The following is an 18,753-nucleotide window of genomic DNA, read 5'->3' as shown; positions in this document are numbered from 1 at the left end:
GTGTGTGTGTGTGTGTGTGTGTGTGTGTGTGTGTGTGTGTCTGTGTGTGTGTGCGCAACTCAAAACGTGTGTATTATAGGGAAAAAAATAGTACAGGGAACTTGCTAAGGTGTTAAATGTAGTTTAGTGTGTGCACCCACCAACTAGCAGTAGCAAACTACCTGGCTAACATGTGGCATGTGAGTTGCATGGTAATGTGGGGAGCTGGTGTGGTTTGCCAACAGTGGCAGGGGAAACTGTCACAGACACTAACGACTCACATGATGGAACTCCCCTCTCGTCATTTAGAGCTGAAGAAGAGGAGAGAAGTGAGACCTCATATACCTTCATAAAGCTCTAAGAGTTCAGTTCTCCAGCTATTATATTCCCAACATGTGTTATGAGGCCACAGATATGAATATGTTACAGAACTTTAGTCATGCTCCATTTGTTCTAATTAAGTCCAATTATGTTACAAACCTGCCCAACAGAGGGCAATGACGGATCCAGCTGTTTACCTCAACATCTGTAGTATGTATACAGTCTGTTTGCTTCTTGGCTTATGTTTATTGTTGGTTTATGTTTATTTTTTCATGTTTTTATGGCATGTGAGTTGAAGTTTGTAGCTTCAGATTGAGATGCTGTATTTTCTTTATGTTTTCCCGTTTGAAAGATTCTGTGTAAACCTCCACACGTAAACCTTTCTAAAGGAACTCACGTCTCCATGTGCTGGAAACCACCAGAGTGCTGCAGCTCACCATACTCTAAACATGGAGCCTCCTAGAATACAGTTTTTAACCCAGTACATTTGTGATGGTCCTGAACCTGGTCTGTCTTAGGACAAAGACTCTGTATCGCAGAGGTCAAGCAAACGAGGATTGAACAGATGAATGAACTTTTCAAAACCGAATATAAAGAATGACCAGGAGGGCCAGTGGTGGAGGAAGTAGTCAGACCCTTTGGGTATGAACAGCAGTAATACCACCCTGTGAAAAATATTCCATCACAGGTTAAAGTCCTGTATTCAAATGTTTACACAAGTAACACTACAAAAGAATTACCAGCAAAATGTGATTCAAAAATCAAAAATGAAATCATTCTGTGATTTCCTGAAGATTAACGGACTCAGTTAACGACTGAATGATGTCTTTTATTTTGCTCTGTTGAGAGGGGTCGAGTTGAGTCTGTTGTGTTCTACAGCATCAGGTGAGAACATGGATGTATTTAGTTATTTCATGATCTCTGCAGTATCAACACTCTACCCTGGAAGCTATCTATGCTGTGTTACAGTTTTTCTTTCCTGTTTCACTGATCGTTTCTGATCGATGGCAAATTACCGCAGTGACCAGTTCTGCTGTAACACTCCATCACCGTGACAACCGCATCCTTCAACAACAACCTCTGACTGTCATCTGCACTGATCGATGCGTCTGCAGCCTCATATCCATACAGCACAGGGTCCCGATAACGCATGACACAGTCAAGTGGGACGCAAGTGAGCAGCCAATCAAAATGTTAAACAACCTGAAAGAAAACTTGTATGAGGTTCATCCAGTAACGTTTGTACCTGGTTAATTAAAGGTATGGTATTCTGAGACAGTTTGAACAGTGTTGCTCCATTTTGGAGAAATGAAGGCAAACACAGAGGTATTTTATTTTGGCGGTGTGTATAAGGTTGGGACGTGCATACACTAGTTTTCAGTCATGGTGGGTATTCCTAAATCACTACTGGGTGGTGTCTTGGTCTCTGGTCTAGTACTGAAATTGACTGGGATTACAAAAGGCTCAATTCCAACTGTTTCATTGTCTGACAGTTGGTGCAGTGGTAGCTGACCTACCCTTTTTGACAGTGAAGACCTGGTCTTTAGTCGGGTGGAGGATGCTGGGTTCTTTGGGTAGATTGGACGGATCTGAAAGAGTAAAGCAGAGCACAGTCATAATCTCTACTGTCTGTACAGTAGTAGTAGAGGTGGAGGTGGTACTGTGGGTGGTGGTGTGGCTGTCTTACTGACTGCAGTGACGTTGATGCTCCTGGTGAAGTTGAGTGCTCGGCCTCTCCTCAGGTAAGTGACTGTACACACATATAAACCCTGGTATTCTAAATACATGACGTAGAACTGAAGACTGGCTCCCTTCTGCTGCCGTTCACTGTTCCAGAACGGATATTGGTAACACTTCTAAGACAAACAGAGAGACAGGTCAGAGAGGAAGACAGGTCAGACAGGGATACAGAAACACAGACAGACAGATGGATGGATGGATGTATTACCATGTGCTCTACTCTCACATGGTACCAAGTGACAGTTGTAGGACCATCGGCCATCTTGGTTGCATCCTGTAGGTTGGGACATTCCAGGGTCTTCTCCTCCTGCAACGGGATGACCAAATGAGTGGGTGCCACAACAACCGGAGGCTGGCAGTCGGGTTCACGGACCACCTCGTCAAGCCGCAGCACCTTCAGACGCATGGCGATCTTACTGCAGGACGACTTGTTACTGCAAGACAGAGACAGGAGACGTCAACAGACCAAACACAACTCACCCTCTGTCTTCTTCTGATTGGACGGTTCTTACAGCAATGCCCTCTGGGACCTTTGACTTTATTTTGACAAAGCAGTGCAGAGAAAATACAAAATGAGACTGAAGAAAAAATCTAGGACAACAAAAAACCACGAAACCAGGTCACGCCTTCTGTGAGTGCAAGGCTTGTTTTTGGGGACAGACGTCTCTCTTCACTCTGAGAACAGTCTTTTTGTGTAGGTGAGTGAGTGTGTTCCTTCAAAGAGAGAGGAAGCGTGATGTAACAACTGACCACACAGGAAGATCAAACTAGATCAAAGTGGGCAGATCACTCAGATCTTCCGTGTGCAGTGATGCTGTAGCACTGTTATGAGCAGCAGTAATAGTTTAATGTCAGTAAAGTGAAGTCAGAGTATTACTTTGTGTTCCACATCTTCTACCACTGAACATCAGAGGAGCATGCACTGTGGTGACTCTCAGCTGGAGCAGTAATGTACTTCCTGGCAAAGACTTATCTCCATCTACCACTAAATGCTGATTGACGTGTGTGTGTGTGTGTGTGTGTGTGTGTGTGTTTGCACACGTGCCTATGTGTGTGTGTATGTATGTGTGTGACCGATGTCTTTGAGACTTCCTCCTCTCAGTTGATTAGAAGCTTCCAGTCTGAGGCCAGTGATGTTAAACGTATCTCACTGCTGGCGGTAACATGTTGACATTAACTTTCACTGTCTTATACAATGGATAACCATTTAGACACCCTTATGACAGTGGACATCTGGACACACTTTTATCCTCCGTTGCTTGGTAACCAAGGAAAAGCATAAACTTAGAGAATACTGCCAAAATCCAGTTACAGTTACAGTTACAGTTACTCACCGAGGATGAGCTAAGTAAAGGAAAGGACAAGACACATGTGATATTAAGTAGAGCATGTGTCCAATACCACCTTTACACACAAGGTTTTGGATGAACCTTATTTGGAGCAAGGTGCGGACCTGGGAATATGTAGCCACTGTCAGACCAGACACCTTCAGAACTTGCTGTGGCACTACTGTGGTTGACCTGCTGTAATTGTACTGCTCATCACTTTCTTCATGGTGCGTCAGCTATCAACAAATACTTGTCTGAGACATCTGAACTTCTGGTCATCATTTTTCTTCAGCTCACAAGAATTTCAATCACACCACTCTCAGGTTTGTCTATACAAACTGTGTGTGTGTGCGTCTGTGTACCAGTGTATGTTGGACTCTCCAGCTCTCTGGAGTCAAGATGAAAAAACTCTGGCTCTATACCCATAACAGGGACATCCAGACGTATTCTTTTCAAGTGTATACTCCTCCTTCTGGGGACAGTTAAATTTGGTCTAGTTTTGTACCCCTGTTATCACTGACCTCTCGTAGTCATACTTCCTACATGAGGTCAGGACGGCAGCACTGCTCGTTTTCACGAAATAATTTTTGGCTGGACCGCAACAGTGGGGCCAGCCCTATACTCACAAATGTCGCTGACTGAGTGATTGAGTGACTGAGTGATCATAATTCCACCGTAGAGAGAGGGGGTCTCAAGTCCATGTTGCAGGTTTGCTTCACCTGTACATTGTGAGAACAAAGCGCTTCAGGTTCACTTTGCCTTTTGCAGTTGTATTTCAGTCGTGCCATGGACAGATCACATGCTATTGCACTGGGACACCCCAAAAAACCTTTAACCTGAACCATGACTACTGGTAACATGAGCAAGACTGGTGAACGAGGAAAATAACTACTGAGCTTCTCCAGACCGAACACATCAAACAGCAACTGTCTACTACTGCTACTAACATACTGTATATATTCTGCTGTATTAAAATACTGATAAAGAGCTGAAATCAGCTGATACTAGTAGATAGTAGATAGAGATAGTCTACAATGTGGTCCAGACAGATACTGGGTTCTGAAATAGTCTTATTGAAAAAGCAACAACCAATGGTGTAACTCCATCACTCACTCAATTTATCAGTCAGTCCATCAGTCAGCCAAAAATGCCAAACGTGCTGGTTCCAGCTTCTCGACAAGCATTTATAGATCGTAACTTTGTGGTGTGGGAATTTGTTTTTACTGTTTTTTGGGGTTTTTTTTTTAGATTTTATAGACTAATCAATTAATTAATTAAATAATTGGCAGATTGATAATAAAAATAATCCTTGGTTGCAGCCCTACTATATAACAGACTGCGCAGCTGATGCTTAAGATCCTACACTTGTCACATGATGCTCATCACACACTTTTGTCTCTGCAGTTTGACTGACACACACACACTCTCTGTAAACACAGGTCAATAATTCTCATTCTGATTTGATGAGTAAAGAGGCAGCATGTGTTGTTTATGTTGAATCAGGTCCAATCAGAATCCTGCACAGACCAGAACATTTGGAGTGATTAAGTTTTGACTGGACCTGAAGTCAACCCCCACCCTCCTCACCTTGCCTCATCCTCTCAGCTGAGTGAACTGCAGACCCTCTCTTAGGAAATGAACTGATCCTGTTGAGTGTCACATGCAGGTCTGGACCCTGGCCAGCTGACGGGTCACATCTGAGACCTAAAGCTCCATTTCTGTAATTCTGAGCTGAGCAGTGGCAGATCTTTAAGACGCTCTCAGAGCCACTTTAGCTGATTAAGAGTCGGAGGATCGAAACTGAGAGAGCAGCAGGTTTTATCTGGAGGATCTGAAGGTCGGACCTCTGAGCTGCTGATGTTAGATTCACCTGATGACCTTCAACATCAGAATTTTCTTTCTAAAGACTCATTTCATCGCATTTCTAAGGATGATTCATTTTATCAGAGCTTTGAATTTAATTTTGAGTTTCTGACTACAGTCCTGATCCTGGTCTCCTCTGAAGGGGACTCTTTGGAGTTCCTACACTGAAGAAAACATGTAATCCATAACTATTTGCTAATAAAACTATAAATTCAGTAATTCGGAGGACATACAAAAATACAGAATGTGGTGATTTGAGGAACTGCAGTCTCTCACCGTAGCATACAGATGTACAGTCCGGTGTCCTCGGCCATGGCGGGCTGCAGCCACAGCCTCTCTCTGTCCTTACTGAGCCGCAAGCTGCAGAGGAGAGTCATCATAATTCATTAGAGCCTGAACGAACGTAAATCAGATACGATTCAATTACAACGGCATTAGAACAAAATCTAATGTCCTCAGTGACGCTAATCGAGCTGCTCGCCTCCACAACACCATACATCCTCCCTGGAAGGGAAATCGTTAGAGAGCACTTCATCCTTCAGTTACTTTCAAAGTGTCTAATTTAGTCTCACACACACACACACACACACACACACACACACACACACACACACACACACACACACAGCTGTCAATCATTAAACTCTCCTCAGGTTGAACTTCTTCTTATCTGCAGCTGATTCTGAATCAGGACATATAAAGTGAAACATTCAGTCTGACAATGCACCTGTGCTGCAGTTCATACTTACAGGTATATCACTGCAGACAAGAGAACTACAACCACACCAGACAAAACACTGTTCTTGTAATTGATGAGAAGAAAAGATATGAGACAAAAGATGTGAAACTGTTGTAAAATGATTGAGAGATCCTTAAACGTAAACTTTCTTCTTTAGTCTGACTTTTATTTCCCGGCCATAATTAATATTGTTTAAAGGTTCTGTAAATGAGATTTTAAACAATACTACAGCAGCAAACAACTTTTTTCTATGTAAAGATATAGTGGCGCCCTGAGCAGAGATTGAAGCCACACCCCCTCTGTGTGTGCTGTAATCCGTTTCTCTGTTCTGTGTTTTGGTAGACGGTCCAGTAGCATGTGAATGTTAGTGCATGTAAGTCCCCCGTTAAACTGTTGGTCCTCCCCACGATTATAAACACACAGGCTGCTCTCACAGGTGAGGTGACACAATGCAGAGTTCAGGTGAGAGTGATCTTCCAGAATTTCCTCCACTGAAGAAGAAACCACGTTTTCATCTAAACCGGCCTCAGACAAGGAAAGAGATAAGACCTGAGCACAGGTGGAATAGACCAAGAACTATTGGCTCAAATCCTGGTCAGCCGGCAGAATGACAAAAAACATCCACAAAATTTTTGAAGTAGTTGCCAGCTCAGTCAGTGTCTTTGGTGCGACCGCGATCTCAATTTCTCTCCCAGTTTGACTGTGGGGCCAGTACTGGTCTGTTTTATTGAGAGGAAAACCCTATGAGCTGCTAAAGGGTCCAGCTGGTCTCAGAACTGTTTTTTCTTCTCCCCCATGTGTCAGAAACCTGATGGTTCATGATGTTACATGTCTGTTTTTATTAGTGATGGCTACAGTAGACATGATAACGTTAGTTAACTTCCTGTTATTACATTATTATTATCCTTATTATGAATGTGTTCAGCAAATGTTGCTAACACTAGCTGGCTGACTGTCAGCATTGCTGTGGAGCAAATTACAACAATTGTTAGTTATTTCAATCATATTTTAAAATGTTTTACTCCTCCATCTATGTGTTGTCTTTTACCTATTTTATGTTTTTTAAATCTTTTTCATTCATTTTATTTCTTGTGTTGCGCATTATTATTATTATTATTATTATTATTATTAGTAGTAGTAGTAGTAAATTATTAATTACTACTGTTTACATTTACACTTATTATCAGCTTGTCAGTCATATGTAAAGCACTTTAAACTGTATTAATAAATAAAGTTTGATTGACAGCTCCATCTCCACCCATCACTACCCTCGTGGGGTGTGGTCCAGCAGCTGAGGAATAGTACTCTTTACACTGGTAGAAAGAAAAATAAGACGATGTCTCAAAGCAGCTGGTAGAACTTCCCGCAGTTTTACCTGTATGTAATTGGCTGCTCCAGGTCGTGACCCTCAGGGAGGCGGTACCAGAAGAGGTTGTGTCCGGCACTCTGGGTGGATGTGTAGTTGTAGACAGAGGGATGAGAGAAAAGAGGACAGGAGAGCCAACCAGCCTGCCCCTCCAGGACTGAGACCGCCTCCTCATTGAATTCCCCCCAGTCATAACACATGGGCTCTGAGAGAGAGAGAGGAGAGAGAGAAATTTTTAATTAAAAATCCACCTAAGGCTGTTTGTCGAGAAATATGACTTAAACAAACCAGAGGAAGTGTTAGTAGATTTAAACCAGACTTCCTGTTTCCTGCAGACAGTCAGTATGTCGTGTTCACAAAGTGTTTTCAGCTTCAAAAACAAAAAGCTTCATCCTCTGTGAATGTGCACAGTAAATGTTATGGAAACCTAATGTGTCCATGTGGTTCTGATTAGAGACGTCGACGAGCTGATACCTGGGTGAAAGTGCTGCTCCCAGTTGTTCACAACCTAACCCCTAACCACAAAGGAGGGAGGGGGAGGGGGAGGGGGTACCATCTAAACTGGCAGTTTAAGGATCAGGGCCTGACCGGGTGAATTTCACTGGACCAGTATCAGCTAAAAGAAATCAAGTGCATAAATATATGCATAAAGTGTATAAATGTAGTTTTTGACAACACTAAAAATGTATACAACTAAAGGAAAGGGATCAAAGCATATATCTGCACATGACAAAAGCAAGGTTCATTAAAAGTGTTAAAATTATGGCTTCTGATAAATGCAGAAATTTTAAACAAATATTAACCAGGTGGCAGGAAAAGGTCATCCATTAAGAGTCTCCCATGGCTGCTCTGTCCACATTAGTGTAAGTGTGATTGTACAATATAAACTACCTTGTTCCACTGTGAGGTACAATAGTCTTACAATAGTGCAGTCTATAGACCATATCCATGGTCAAAAATGTTGTTTTTCACTAGTGAATTGTGTCTGAATGTCCCTTTAATAACTTCATAATTTTTCACTGACAGAGCTGAAGGAGAAGCAGAGGGACCTCTCTCTGGGTCCAGGCTGGTGGTCTGGCTCTGATTTTGAGTTTTTATGTGAGGATCAAACAGAGCTCAGTGGATGTTGTTGTTTGTCTTTGTTAAACGAACGATGCTGTTACACTTCCATCTCATTAAAGGATTAAAGCAGAGAAGGAAGCTGCTCCATTACAACACTATAACTCATCTGAGCTGCTCACCAAAAACAATGTCAGTCAGAGAGGACGAGCTTTATCACAGGTTAAACTGTTTCTGCTGCTTTTATTTGTTAAATGTAGAATACACTCCTGGGCAAAATGAGAGACATCTGATAGGAAACAACAAAACAGACGTGCAGAGTGAGACAGATGTAAGCAGACTGCTGATATTTTTGGACAGAAGACAGATTTCTTACCCTCTGACCCTCCTGCTGAAAATAGTCCAGCACTCAGTGATGTATTTTTGTCAGGATGGGAAATCTCTGAAACAGAAGCAAATATCTGATTTATCATTTCTCATGATGATGTTTGCTGCATTAATCTGAACAGATTAATTTAGGACCTCTGATTTTAAACTGTTTTTAAAATGCAGTGAAAGTAACATCTGCCTATAACTGTTCAGGACCAGATGACAGATGCTGCTTCACAATAAAACACAAAGACAAACAGCAAAACATAAAATACAGACAGACTATGACAGTAATTAATTAACTTAAGTAAATAAATCTAAACGAGGACAACGTTAAATAAACAAGTGGGCCCATCTCTAATTGTTGCAGATCTGATGTCCAAATGGAGGCATTCAATACTCAGTCTCCTGATGTCTGTCAGACGTGTGGAGCAAGAAACCACCAAAAAACCCTGATCAGACCTCAGAGACCTACTAGATTTCATAGGGAGTCAGTGAATTGTGCCAAAGATTTCTCTGGAAGCCAAGCATTCCTGTTTACATGGTGTTTTGTCCTGTCACTAGGCCCTGCAGTGGGTATCTGGCTGTCATCATAAATCTACTGAGCCCACGACAGTTAACACCATTCTCTTACCCTAACTAAAAAGGACCTTGAAACTGCCTCTAACTCCTACTTTCAAAGAGCAAACATAGCCTGACATATAAAAAAACCTGACTTATGAGACCTCTTTGAAGATATGGTCCAAAGATTTCTAGAGGCATTTTGGAGGCCTGTAAATAACCCAGTGAAGAGTCTCTAACACAGGTGAAGAGGGAGTTATTTAAATAATAAAGTCAGTGCCAAGTGCATAGGAAGACCGGGATTTGTCAGTATGGATTTTACAGATGATAAGAGGGAACAAAGGCTTTCCTTCACACTGGAGACAAAGCCAACCGGGCGAAGATAAGGACTTTTTGTTAGTAACAGCAATGAGCTGTAGAAAATGATCAGTCATTCAAATTTAACTGCATTTAACAATTTTGTAAAATAGACAATTTTGCAACTTTTTGAGGTACAACTGAGAATCATCTGCATAGCAGTGATATGATTTACCCACAACGTCCCTGGTTTGATTCCAGATTCCTGTCTGTAATGACTACTAATGCTACTAATATTAGTACTACTAATACTAGTATTTATGGCCATTCTACACTTCACAATAATTGTCCAGAGGGAAGGTTTCAGGAACAACTATATTAAAAAGAGAAACTACAAGTCCTCACATTGTAATCAATGAATCATCAAAATTAGCTTAGCTAGTAATTTCCTGCCAATTGATTTAATTGACTAATGATTTCCACACTGACTCAAGTCTTCAGTCATCACTCAATCAATCAATCAATCAAATCACAGACATGCTCCTCCGGGCCTTTAAGTCCTCATTTATAATGGATGAGTTAATTAAATGTAGGATAAAGAGGATGACTGTTCAGTACGTAATAATGATAGTGATGACTAATGAGTTTTTCACAGACAGGCCTCCTCCAACGTTTCAACACTATAGACTCTAACACCTAAATTAGACCACAAATCATAATCTCATCAGACTGATGATTTAGTATAAGTGTCCGATAGTGATTGCCCCCTACCCTAGCACCCTAAAACCAATAAGTGCCTTTAAAAACCTCAAAAGACGAGATGACAGAACCTTAACGATCATTGATATTACTTCAAGCGAGGGCCACCTCAAGAGCCCTTTGACAAGTCTTCAACCTTCTTTAAGGACCACCAGATCCAAACACCAAATCTCTTAAAGAAACTAGATACCAAGAACTTCAGGGACTATAAAGCACTTTAGACCTTTTCCTCCCCCTGTCACCAAGTGCTGTTCTTTGTGGGAACTGATGGGTTTCTCTCTATAATAATTCTATATAATAGAATTGAATTGAATTGAATACCAAGAATTTGAGAGATTACTTGAACCCCTGAAACACAAAAGTCCTTTAGAACCCCCACAAAACAACTTAAAACACTGTTTAATAAGTTTTCCTCATGAAGATCCTCTGGAATCTCCTCAGGGGTATGAACTCTGGGATCACTAAAACCCATTCAACCACTCCACAAAGATCCTTGAAGCCAAAAGGTACCTTTTAGAACCTCCTCAAGAACTTGGAACACCGGCACCACTTCAAGCACCTACAGAACCCTGTATGGACTGCCATGTATGACATCAACTCCTGGAATTCATTAAAGGATTACAAGAATCCCAAAGGAAAACACTAATAGAATACTAGTTCTAAATTAACAGTTCTATGGCTTCATGTTGTTTTTTATAAGGTTCGCAGGTTAACACTGCCTGTAGTGCAATAACTGTTAGTTAAATAATCCTTTATTTAATTGAGGGCAAATTCATTTCCAACTATTTTCAAAATCAATTAATTATTTCTGTTGTTTTCAATCAAAATTTTGAAAACATTTGTCATTTAATTTCAGTGAAAAGAGGTAAACATAACACCCATTGAAACTGACAGTGAAAAAGATTTCAATGGCTTTTTTTAATTGACTATTTCTTTTTATTTCATGAACTTAAAAATAGTACAGTAATTAAAACAGTAATATTGGTATGTGCAAAAGTTGGGCACATTACTTTGTAACAGCTTTTGCAACTCTTGTGTACAACTGTATTTGTTATTTGATGAAATATGCTTCGATTTTGGATTACTGGTTTGACAAAACATGAAATATGAAGATATCGCTTTGAAAATTGTGATGTAAATTTTTATTAATATCAACATTTTATGGACTAAATGATTGATGACATAATTGGGAAATGAATCCATGATGAAAATACTAACTATGAAGACAACTCCAAGCAAAACTGTTGAAAAGTCATAAAAACAAAAAAAAGAGTTTAAAGTATTTCCACAGATGTCTCTAAATAGACAAGCAGAAGAACATGCACTTGTAAAAAGGAAGTTGAAATTCATTAGTTCCTTGTAGCAGCAGCAAAAAGTGAACTGAACTGAGGATCAGTGGCCTGTTCTGAGTCCAGAGCCTCAGTTTGAGAAACTGAAGTGTAGAACCATTTCAGTACCGCTGGTTCTCAGGATCTTGAACACTGAACGCTGGATTAATGGAGACTCTCTACACCTGTACAGAGATTGACTGTGTGTGTGTGTGTGTGTGTGTTTAGTAATTGACCTGTCAGGTTTCCCCGGCCAGAGTATTAGTCTTTCTATTAACACCCTCCCCAACATCCATCCACCTCCTTCTCCTCCTCCCTCACTATCCATCCATCCATCTACAGTAATATCTCCTGCCTCATCCCTCCATCCACCACTACCACCCCTGTACCTCCCAACACACACACATTATCCATCCATCTGCAACATGCTGCTATAGGTCTTTTATTATCTTGCAGGTTTTAGCTTCGCTCTGCTCTGCTGCATATAAAGACAACAGGAGTGTGTTGGATATTAAATGCAGACAGTAAAAACAGAGTGTAAGTGAAAATATTGTGTCTTGTGCCAGATGTGAAAATGTTTTATAATTTTCTGCAGATACAGAAGAATATATTAAACACTGAGGTGGGTGAGACAGTTTTGTATTATCAGAATATACTTTGTATATGATGAATGATTTTTACTGGAAACAAGAGGTCATTACAATAATGAAAACATTATCCTAATAATTGTGTAACATACTGGTTATGAGTAATGGGCATTATTGGGTTTGCCATATGATGCAAGGAAGGAAGGTGGACCCTTTTTGTGATGTTCAATATGAAAGCAAGGAGTGAAATAAATCATTTGGTCCTATGACATTTCTAAATGAGTTTATCCAGAACCACAAGGGTAAAAAATCTCCATCTTCCCCACCGTCTTTGTAGTATTCGTTGAAACGAACTTGATGGACAATGGTTTTGTTTGTCGTCAGTCATTGTTTCCTGATCCTACTGAACTCAGTGCCCAGTCAAGTTCCTCTTCTGCTGCTTCGTAAAGCTGTGGTAGGCTGGATGTTGAGACAGGGTCCTGGCTAGTCTAAGTCATACCTCAATATACACAAACCTGACTAAAAGGAAAGAGGGGGCAGTTCATTGGACTGTAAATGGCAGGAAACAGATGGTCACATGGTGCCAGTGGTGCTCCTGGACCAGACTTAAAAAATCTTACTTATCAGAATCTTATCAGAAGAACAAAATCCAAGAGTGACATTTACCGTAAGTGGTTACATTATCCACTAGCAGCTGCATCTTTTTATGGTTTATCTATCTATTATGTTTTTTTTCTAGATAGGATTACATGTCTTGTATTAATCTTGGGTGTGTTTTTATCACTTCTTGATGGTCAAACAGCTGAGAAGTGATGGGGCATTACACGTATTTATATGTACAGTATGTAGTGCTGCAGTTTGTTGATGTAATGACCAGTTTCCCCAAGGATTCATTTAAATTTCATCTCATTTCATTCACCCTCATCCCTTCAGCTCTATCCATCTCACCCCTGCAGCATCCGCTCATCCCCTCGCTTCTCATCCATCCATCCTCCTCCATGCCGACCTCCCGCTGTCCACCCCCACCTCACCTCCAAACCCCCCTCCCCCCTCCTCGCCTCCACACTCAGACAGTCTTACAAATGACCCTCTTCTCTCCGGAACCATCCATTCACTGTCTCTTGGGGCAGGAGCTTTGCCTTTAATTAACCCCAGTTTTGCAGAGTTGCTAAAAGATGAACAAAAAAAACTCTGAGGGGAAAAAAAGGACCTGAGAGGCTTTAACACTGTGGACTGTATGAAAACAGAGCAATTGCATCATATTTATCATTTTTAATTCCCTTTACCTATAAAAACAAACCCTCACTCGGATGGATCTGTGTGCTGGTTTTCTAATGTTTTCTAGTCATTTACATTTTCACAGTGATGTGTATTAGTGTGCGCCTGATACAGGAGCTGATGAAAAGTATAAACTCCCACTGCTGTCATTGATTTGTGTCCTCTGCTGTCACAGCTGTTTCTTACCTGTCTGGTAACTGGACTGGCTGAGAGTTGGTATAATCCCGACTGCCACGACGAAGAGTAAGAGGAGGGTGGAGATGAAGACCGCCCTGCAGACGGATAGAGAGACCTTTAATGTACACTCTTAATCCTATTGTTTATGTTTTATCACTCATGATAAATCAGTCAGGTTCTACTTTAAAACACTGAGAGAAAGTGTCATATAAATAAATAGGAGCAGAAGCACAGGTGTTCTTCGCATTGAGTAACTCTGTGAACATATTTATCATATATCATATACTGTAAGTCATCTACTCATGCACTCTTCTATTTCTACTGTACTTCAAGTAGATGATGCACCAAACACCAGCAGAGAGAAGTTTATACAAAAAACATCTTTCTGTTATTCTATGTATATGACACACTTCATACACAACTGTGGAACAACAAAAGTAAATGAAGCCCTGAATTTTTTATTTTAAACTTAATTAACACATTGCTGCCAAGACTAGATTACATTTTGAGTAGATTACATTCAGTATTTGAGTATATTCTTCAGTATCTGTACTTTGAGTATTATTTTTTTTGTAAACTTCTGACTTTTACTCCTCTACACTTAAAAGACAAACATTGTACTTTTGACGCCACTACATTTCTATGAAGGACTCTTACTTTGAAGCAGCTTTTAGACAGTGAGTGGATTTTCTTTTATTTTGAAAAGTGTGATAGACCATAGGCTGTGTTGATCATAGAGAATCACAACTCCTCCACTGTCAGTCATGTTTGAACCTGTCAGGGTCCTAATGATGGCGACGTTAGATAAAGATGAGGCAGAAGATTCTTCACCATCTGAGGTCTGAGCTCTGTGTTTGAAGCTTTAAAGAAAGATTCATTTAGTTTGAATGTTTGCTGTGTTTACCACGACCAGACCTCATCACTGACTAAAAAAAGAAATGTGAAAATGACAATGGCTTCTTTTGTTGATTCGGTTGTTTTTACGGACATTTCTATATCCTTTGTATCATATTCTACAAGCTTTATGGTACGGAGGTTCTACACGTAAGTCAGTGCAGTGTTTCAGAGTCATGAGGTTCTGTATAGCACTGTGGAAAAATACACAACAACAAACAACAAATACTGCATTATTTTTTAAGTCAAGTACTCCAGTACTTTAACTCAGGTAAAGATCTGACTGAAAAACATTCTCTTGTATTGGAGTCACATTTGAGCAGGAGGTTCTGTGCTCTGACTCATGTAATGCAGCTGTGTCCACATCTGAATCTGATCTGAGAGGAGAAGAAAAACTTCTGTAAACTGATGTAGATGTTGCGTTCATTGAGGAAGGGAAGTTTCTCAACTGTTTCCAGAGAACAGTGAGGAAAGTATACTCCCCCACCCCCACCCTCTCCCTCCCTGCCTCCCTCCCCAGGCATGTCTGTATGTGTCAGAGTCTCTTGCCTGTCCATAAATCTGCAGCTGAGGTGAGACTAATCAGGTGGTTATGGGAGATGAGATGGATGGATGATAATGACCTTCACCTCCCTTTACCTCCCTTTACCTCTGTCCATCCCTCCATCTTATGAACTCACTGCATTTATCTGCACATGTAAAAATCAACCCGTGTGACAGAGATAAGATGTGAGAGTGTGTTCTTTTTTTGTTTAGCTATTTTTTGGGGCTTTTTATGCCTTTATTCTAGATACAATGAAAGAGAGACAGGAAAGTTGGGGAGAGAGAGAATGACATGCAGCAAAGGGCCACAGGTTGGATTCAAACCCATGGCCGCTGTGGTAAGGAGTAAGCGTTAATGGTACGCACTCTACCAATTTCTATTTCTATTTCTAATCCAGTTTCACAAGTAATTACATGTGACACCTCAAATATAGTACTCCGCCAAATAGTTTCCATAGTGACGTCCAGCCTATTGCTGTGTGGATCACCTGCATCTGTACAGATCATGTGCAGCGGACTTTTCTATGTCTGTAGGTGAACGGTAAACATGAACCATGTGAACACTGTGTACCACCGCTCAGGTTCAAAGGTCGACACTGGGCTATCACACTCTTCAGCTGACGCACCACTCAACACAGTTTAAACTATCTCAGGCAGTTTATCTGGTTTATTTTCCACTTGATTACACTCTGACATGAAGACAACAAGCTTTTAGATTGTTTTAAGCAGTTTGAATAAACTCCAAAACATATGACTATATACTCCCACAAAAAACACTGTTCAACATACAACACTGTTTCATGCACTGCACCAATATGGTGAAATGACACCCAGTCCTCCAACCTGAACAACCATCAACCCGCTGATACGACCCATAGCAGTGTCTCCTGAAAAAGTGCCCCTACAGCGGCAGGAGCACCGGACCATGGCTGTCAGGGTTACAATAATAAACAACTGTATGGAGAGCATCGCACTTGCCTTTTGTCTCCATGGTTACTCTAATAACAGTCATGGTTTGGTTGATTCCAGCTTGAGCAGCAGATGGTACATGATATCAGTCTGTATCTACATTCTAATCAGGCTTAGAGAATATTTGTTCTGCTCGGACACATGAGAGGCAGAGAAATGTCTAATTTCTTACTTTCAAAAACAGCATGTTAGAGAAACAGAGAGAGGGAGGAGGAGGAGGAGGAGGAGAGAAAGAGATAAATAGAGGCTGTCAGTCAGAGGGAGAGATAGTGTGTCATGGTGGACGGTCAGACAGAGCTAGTGGATCCCAGGAGGGACATACAGAGCAAGAGCTGCTCAACAACACCATCCATCACGCTCTCTCTCTCTCGCACACACACACACACACACACACACACACACGCACACACACTTCATGCCAAATGGAGCTCAATAAAACCAAAGATGGAAAATCGCTTGTGTGTGTGTGTGTGTGTGTTTCTCTAAAAGTGTATTATGGTTTGTCACAGGTACACAGGTTTCATTTGAACTGGGAAGTGGGAAACTCCCAGTGTCCAGTTGGAAATCTAAAGTCGGATTTTGAAGAACTTCACCAACATGACCTAACAATCCAAGATGGCCGCTCTGCACATCAAAAAAAGTGAACGCTGTGGTAATACTGTTCACTAGCACGTCTGTCTTTAAATCAGTCATACACAGAGTTTTTCTACCTGTGGACATGTTAATACTGTAACCATTTAATGTGTTGTTATGCTGGTATTACTAACAACAATAACAAGCTTCTGACTTGTTGTCAACTCAGGCATTAGGTTTTTTTTAATTTTTTTTTTTTTACAGCTAATTTAGTTTAGAAATTCAACATGTAGATTTCAGACAAACACACACACATGCAGCTTCAGCAACTGTTTATCTGAGCAGTACAGAGTGTGTGTCATCACTGCAGTGGATGTTTGAGCCCTGACGTGTTTGTCCTGGAGAATAAACTTGACAGAGCAGATAACTGAACTGACTCCTGTCGCCTGGGCAGGTAACAGCAGACAGAGACACTGATGATGTCATTAAGGAAAGCTAAAATGCTTACTAATCTACAAACATTATGATAATCAATCAATCATAAAAGTTATTTTTATGCACAATTGACTTCAGCATCAGTTTAAGATGTTGGCTGGTTATTTTCTACACTAACATACTGAATATCTTATTCAGGCAAGAAATACATCTGAAGACAGCACCTTGGACATTGTGTGTCCACTGTCATGGACAACTTTTATAAAGACCTAACAATTAACAGATAAACAAGATATTAACTGGAAGATGAAGTGATGATTGATTGATTATAAAGGGTTAGGGTTAGTAGGTCTAGGTTCTATATTAATACTGTAATACTTCTGAAACGTTGTGATGTCACAACAAAGCAGTCACCGCTCTCAGGCACAGCCCACACCCCGCCCACCTGGATCCACCATCCAACCCTGCAGGATTTGGTTTCTCTGAGTGTTTTCCTGAAATCTGCTATATCAGAAGAGAGGCTCAGGGCCTCCTCTCTTCTGATTGGCTCACCGACCTGTTGTTACTAGAGCTCCAGAGAGAAGCCTGAGAGAGGAGATGTAGAACTACACTGAGATGGTTTTTGGTTCTTAAAACCACATATATAAAACAAAAGAGGAAAATAATGAGCTTTAACATATCTCTTCAGAACAAATGTCCAGTGGAAGTGATAGACATAGAATTCTCTGTCCTTTTTTTGTGTAAAGATGAAGTTATTTTATTTCTGTTCTCTACTTTATTTTTTTGTATAGAAAACTGAAGTTACATCCTTATTAGTTGAAAATCCATGTGTTAGTCTCTGTCCTTCCTCTGCAGCTCGACAGGGAAACACAAAGAAGATTCACTAACTGACACACATCCTCTTAATGTGTCCATCTCACACTGCTGGAGCCTCGTACTGACTTCAGATAAATGTTTGCAAAGAACAAGGCTGTGGATTCTGTCCCCATCACTTCACTGACAGCTCATTAAGAGGGGATTTCTTTATGCTTAGTATGAACCAGATCACAACTGAGAAAAAACTATTTCAGTCTTCACGTGTGGACACGACTGTTGCTTTTACACTGATGTGAAAAACTTGTTGTCAGTATATTTATTTCCTCATGTGTCATAAACCACCCAGCAAGACTTTTATATCACATATTACTCCTTCTAACAGGAGCTTCCCCTGGACACCAGCATAGAGACAGACTGCACTGAGCTGTAGGACAGACCTGACTGATACCAGGAGGCTGGATTCTACAACAGAGTATTAGGGCCACATTTAGGGAAAAAAAAGAAATCTGAAATTTCGAGAATAAAGTTGGAATTTTGAGAATAAATAGTAAAATTTCAAGAAAGAAAGTCATAATTTTACAAGTATAAAGTTGTTATATTATGAGAATTAACTATGTAAAATTTCTAGAGAAAAAGCATATTTTTTAGGAATATTATATCAACCAATCAAACAGGTGAAAGGACAGGCAGTGCGGCCTGAGCTGCTTCCGGCAGCTGCTGTTTGTCTGTCTAACAATAGAACAGACTCAGTTTCTTCACAATCTTTTCAATG

At 40.6% G+C, this 18,753-nt stretch overlaps 1 protein-coding gene across 2 annotated transcripts in view; it reads right to left on the bottom strand.

The window, feature by feature from the left end:
- LOC111663357 (interleukin-1 receptor accessory protein) overlaps positions 1-18,753 on the bottom strand; it is a 37,311-nt gene that overhangs the window by 16,514 nt on the left and 2,044 nt on the right. The window contains exons 1-8 of one of the 2 annotated variants that reach the window (XM_087176972.1): positions 16,167-16,403; positions 13,761-13,846; positions 8,772-8,837; positions 7,346-7,541; positions 5,508-5,591; positions 2,249-2,474; positions 1,988-2,156; positions 1,818-1,889 (exon numbers count right to left, since the gene is read on the bottom strand). In XM_087176972.1, coding sequence (XP_087033098.1) covers positions 1,818-1,889; positions 1,988-2,156; positions 2,249-2,474; positions 5,508-5,591; positions 7,346-7,536 — 742 coding nt within the window. In that variant the 5' untranslated portion in view covers positions 7,537-7,541; positions 8,772-8,837; positions 13,761-13,846; positions 16,167-16,403. Of the gene's footprint in view, positions 1-1,817; positions 1,890-1,987; positions 2,157-2,248; positions 2,475-5,507; positions 5,592-7,345; positions 7,542-8,771; positions 8,838-13,760; positions 13,847-16,166; positions 16,404-18,753 lie in introns of those variants that run through there. The other variant, XM_087176971.1, reaches the window with a different exon arrangement.

Source organism: Seriola lalandi, unplaced genomic scaffold (assembly GCF_002814215.2).
Source record: "Seriola lalandi dorsalis isolate HSWRI2012SDOR001 ecotype SW California unplaced genomic scaffold, Sedor1 jcf7180002054575, whole genome shotgun sequence".
NCBI classification, from domain to species: Eukaryota; Metazoa; Chordata; class Actinopteri; order Carangiformes; family Carangidae; genus Seriola; species Seriola lalandi.
This window is presented reverse-complemented; position numbering and strand designations above follow the sequence as displayed.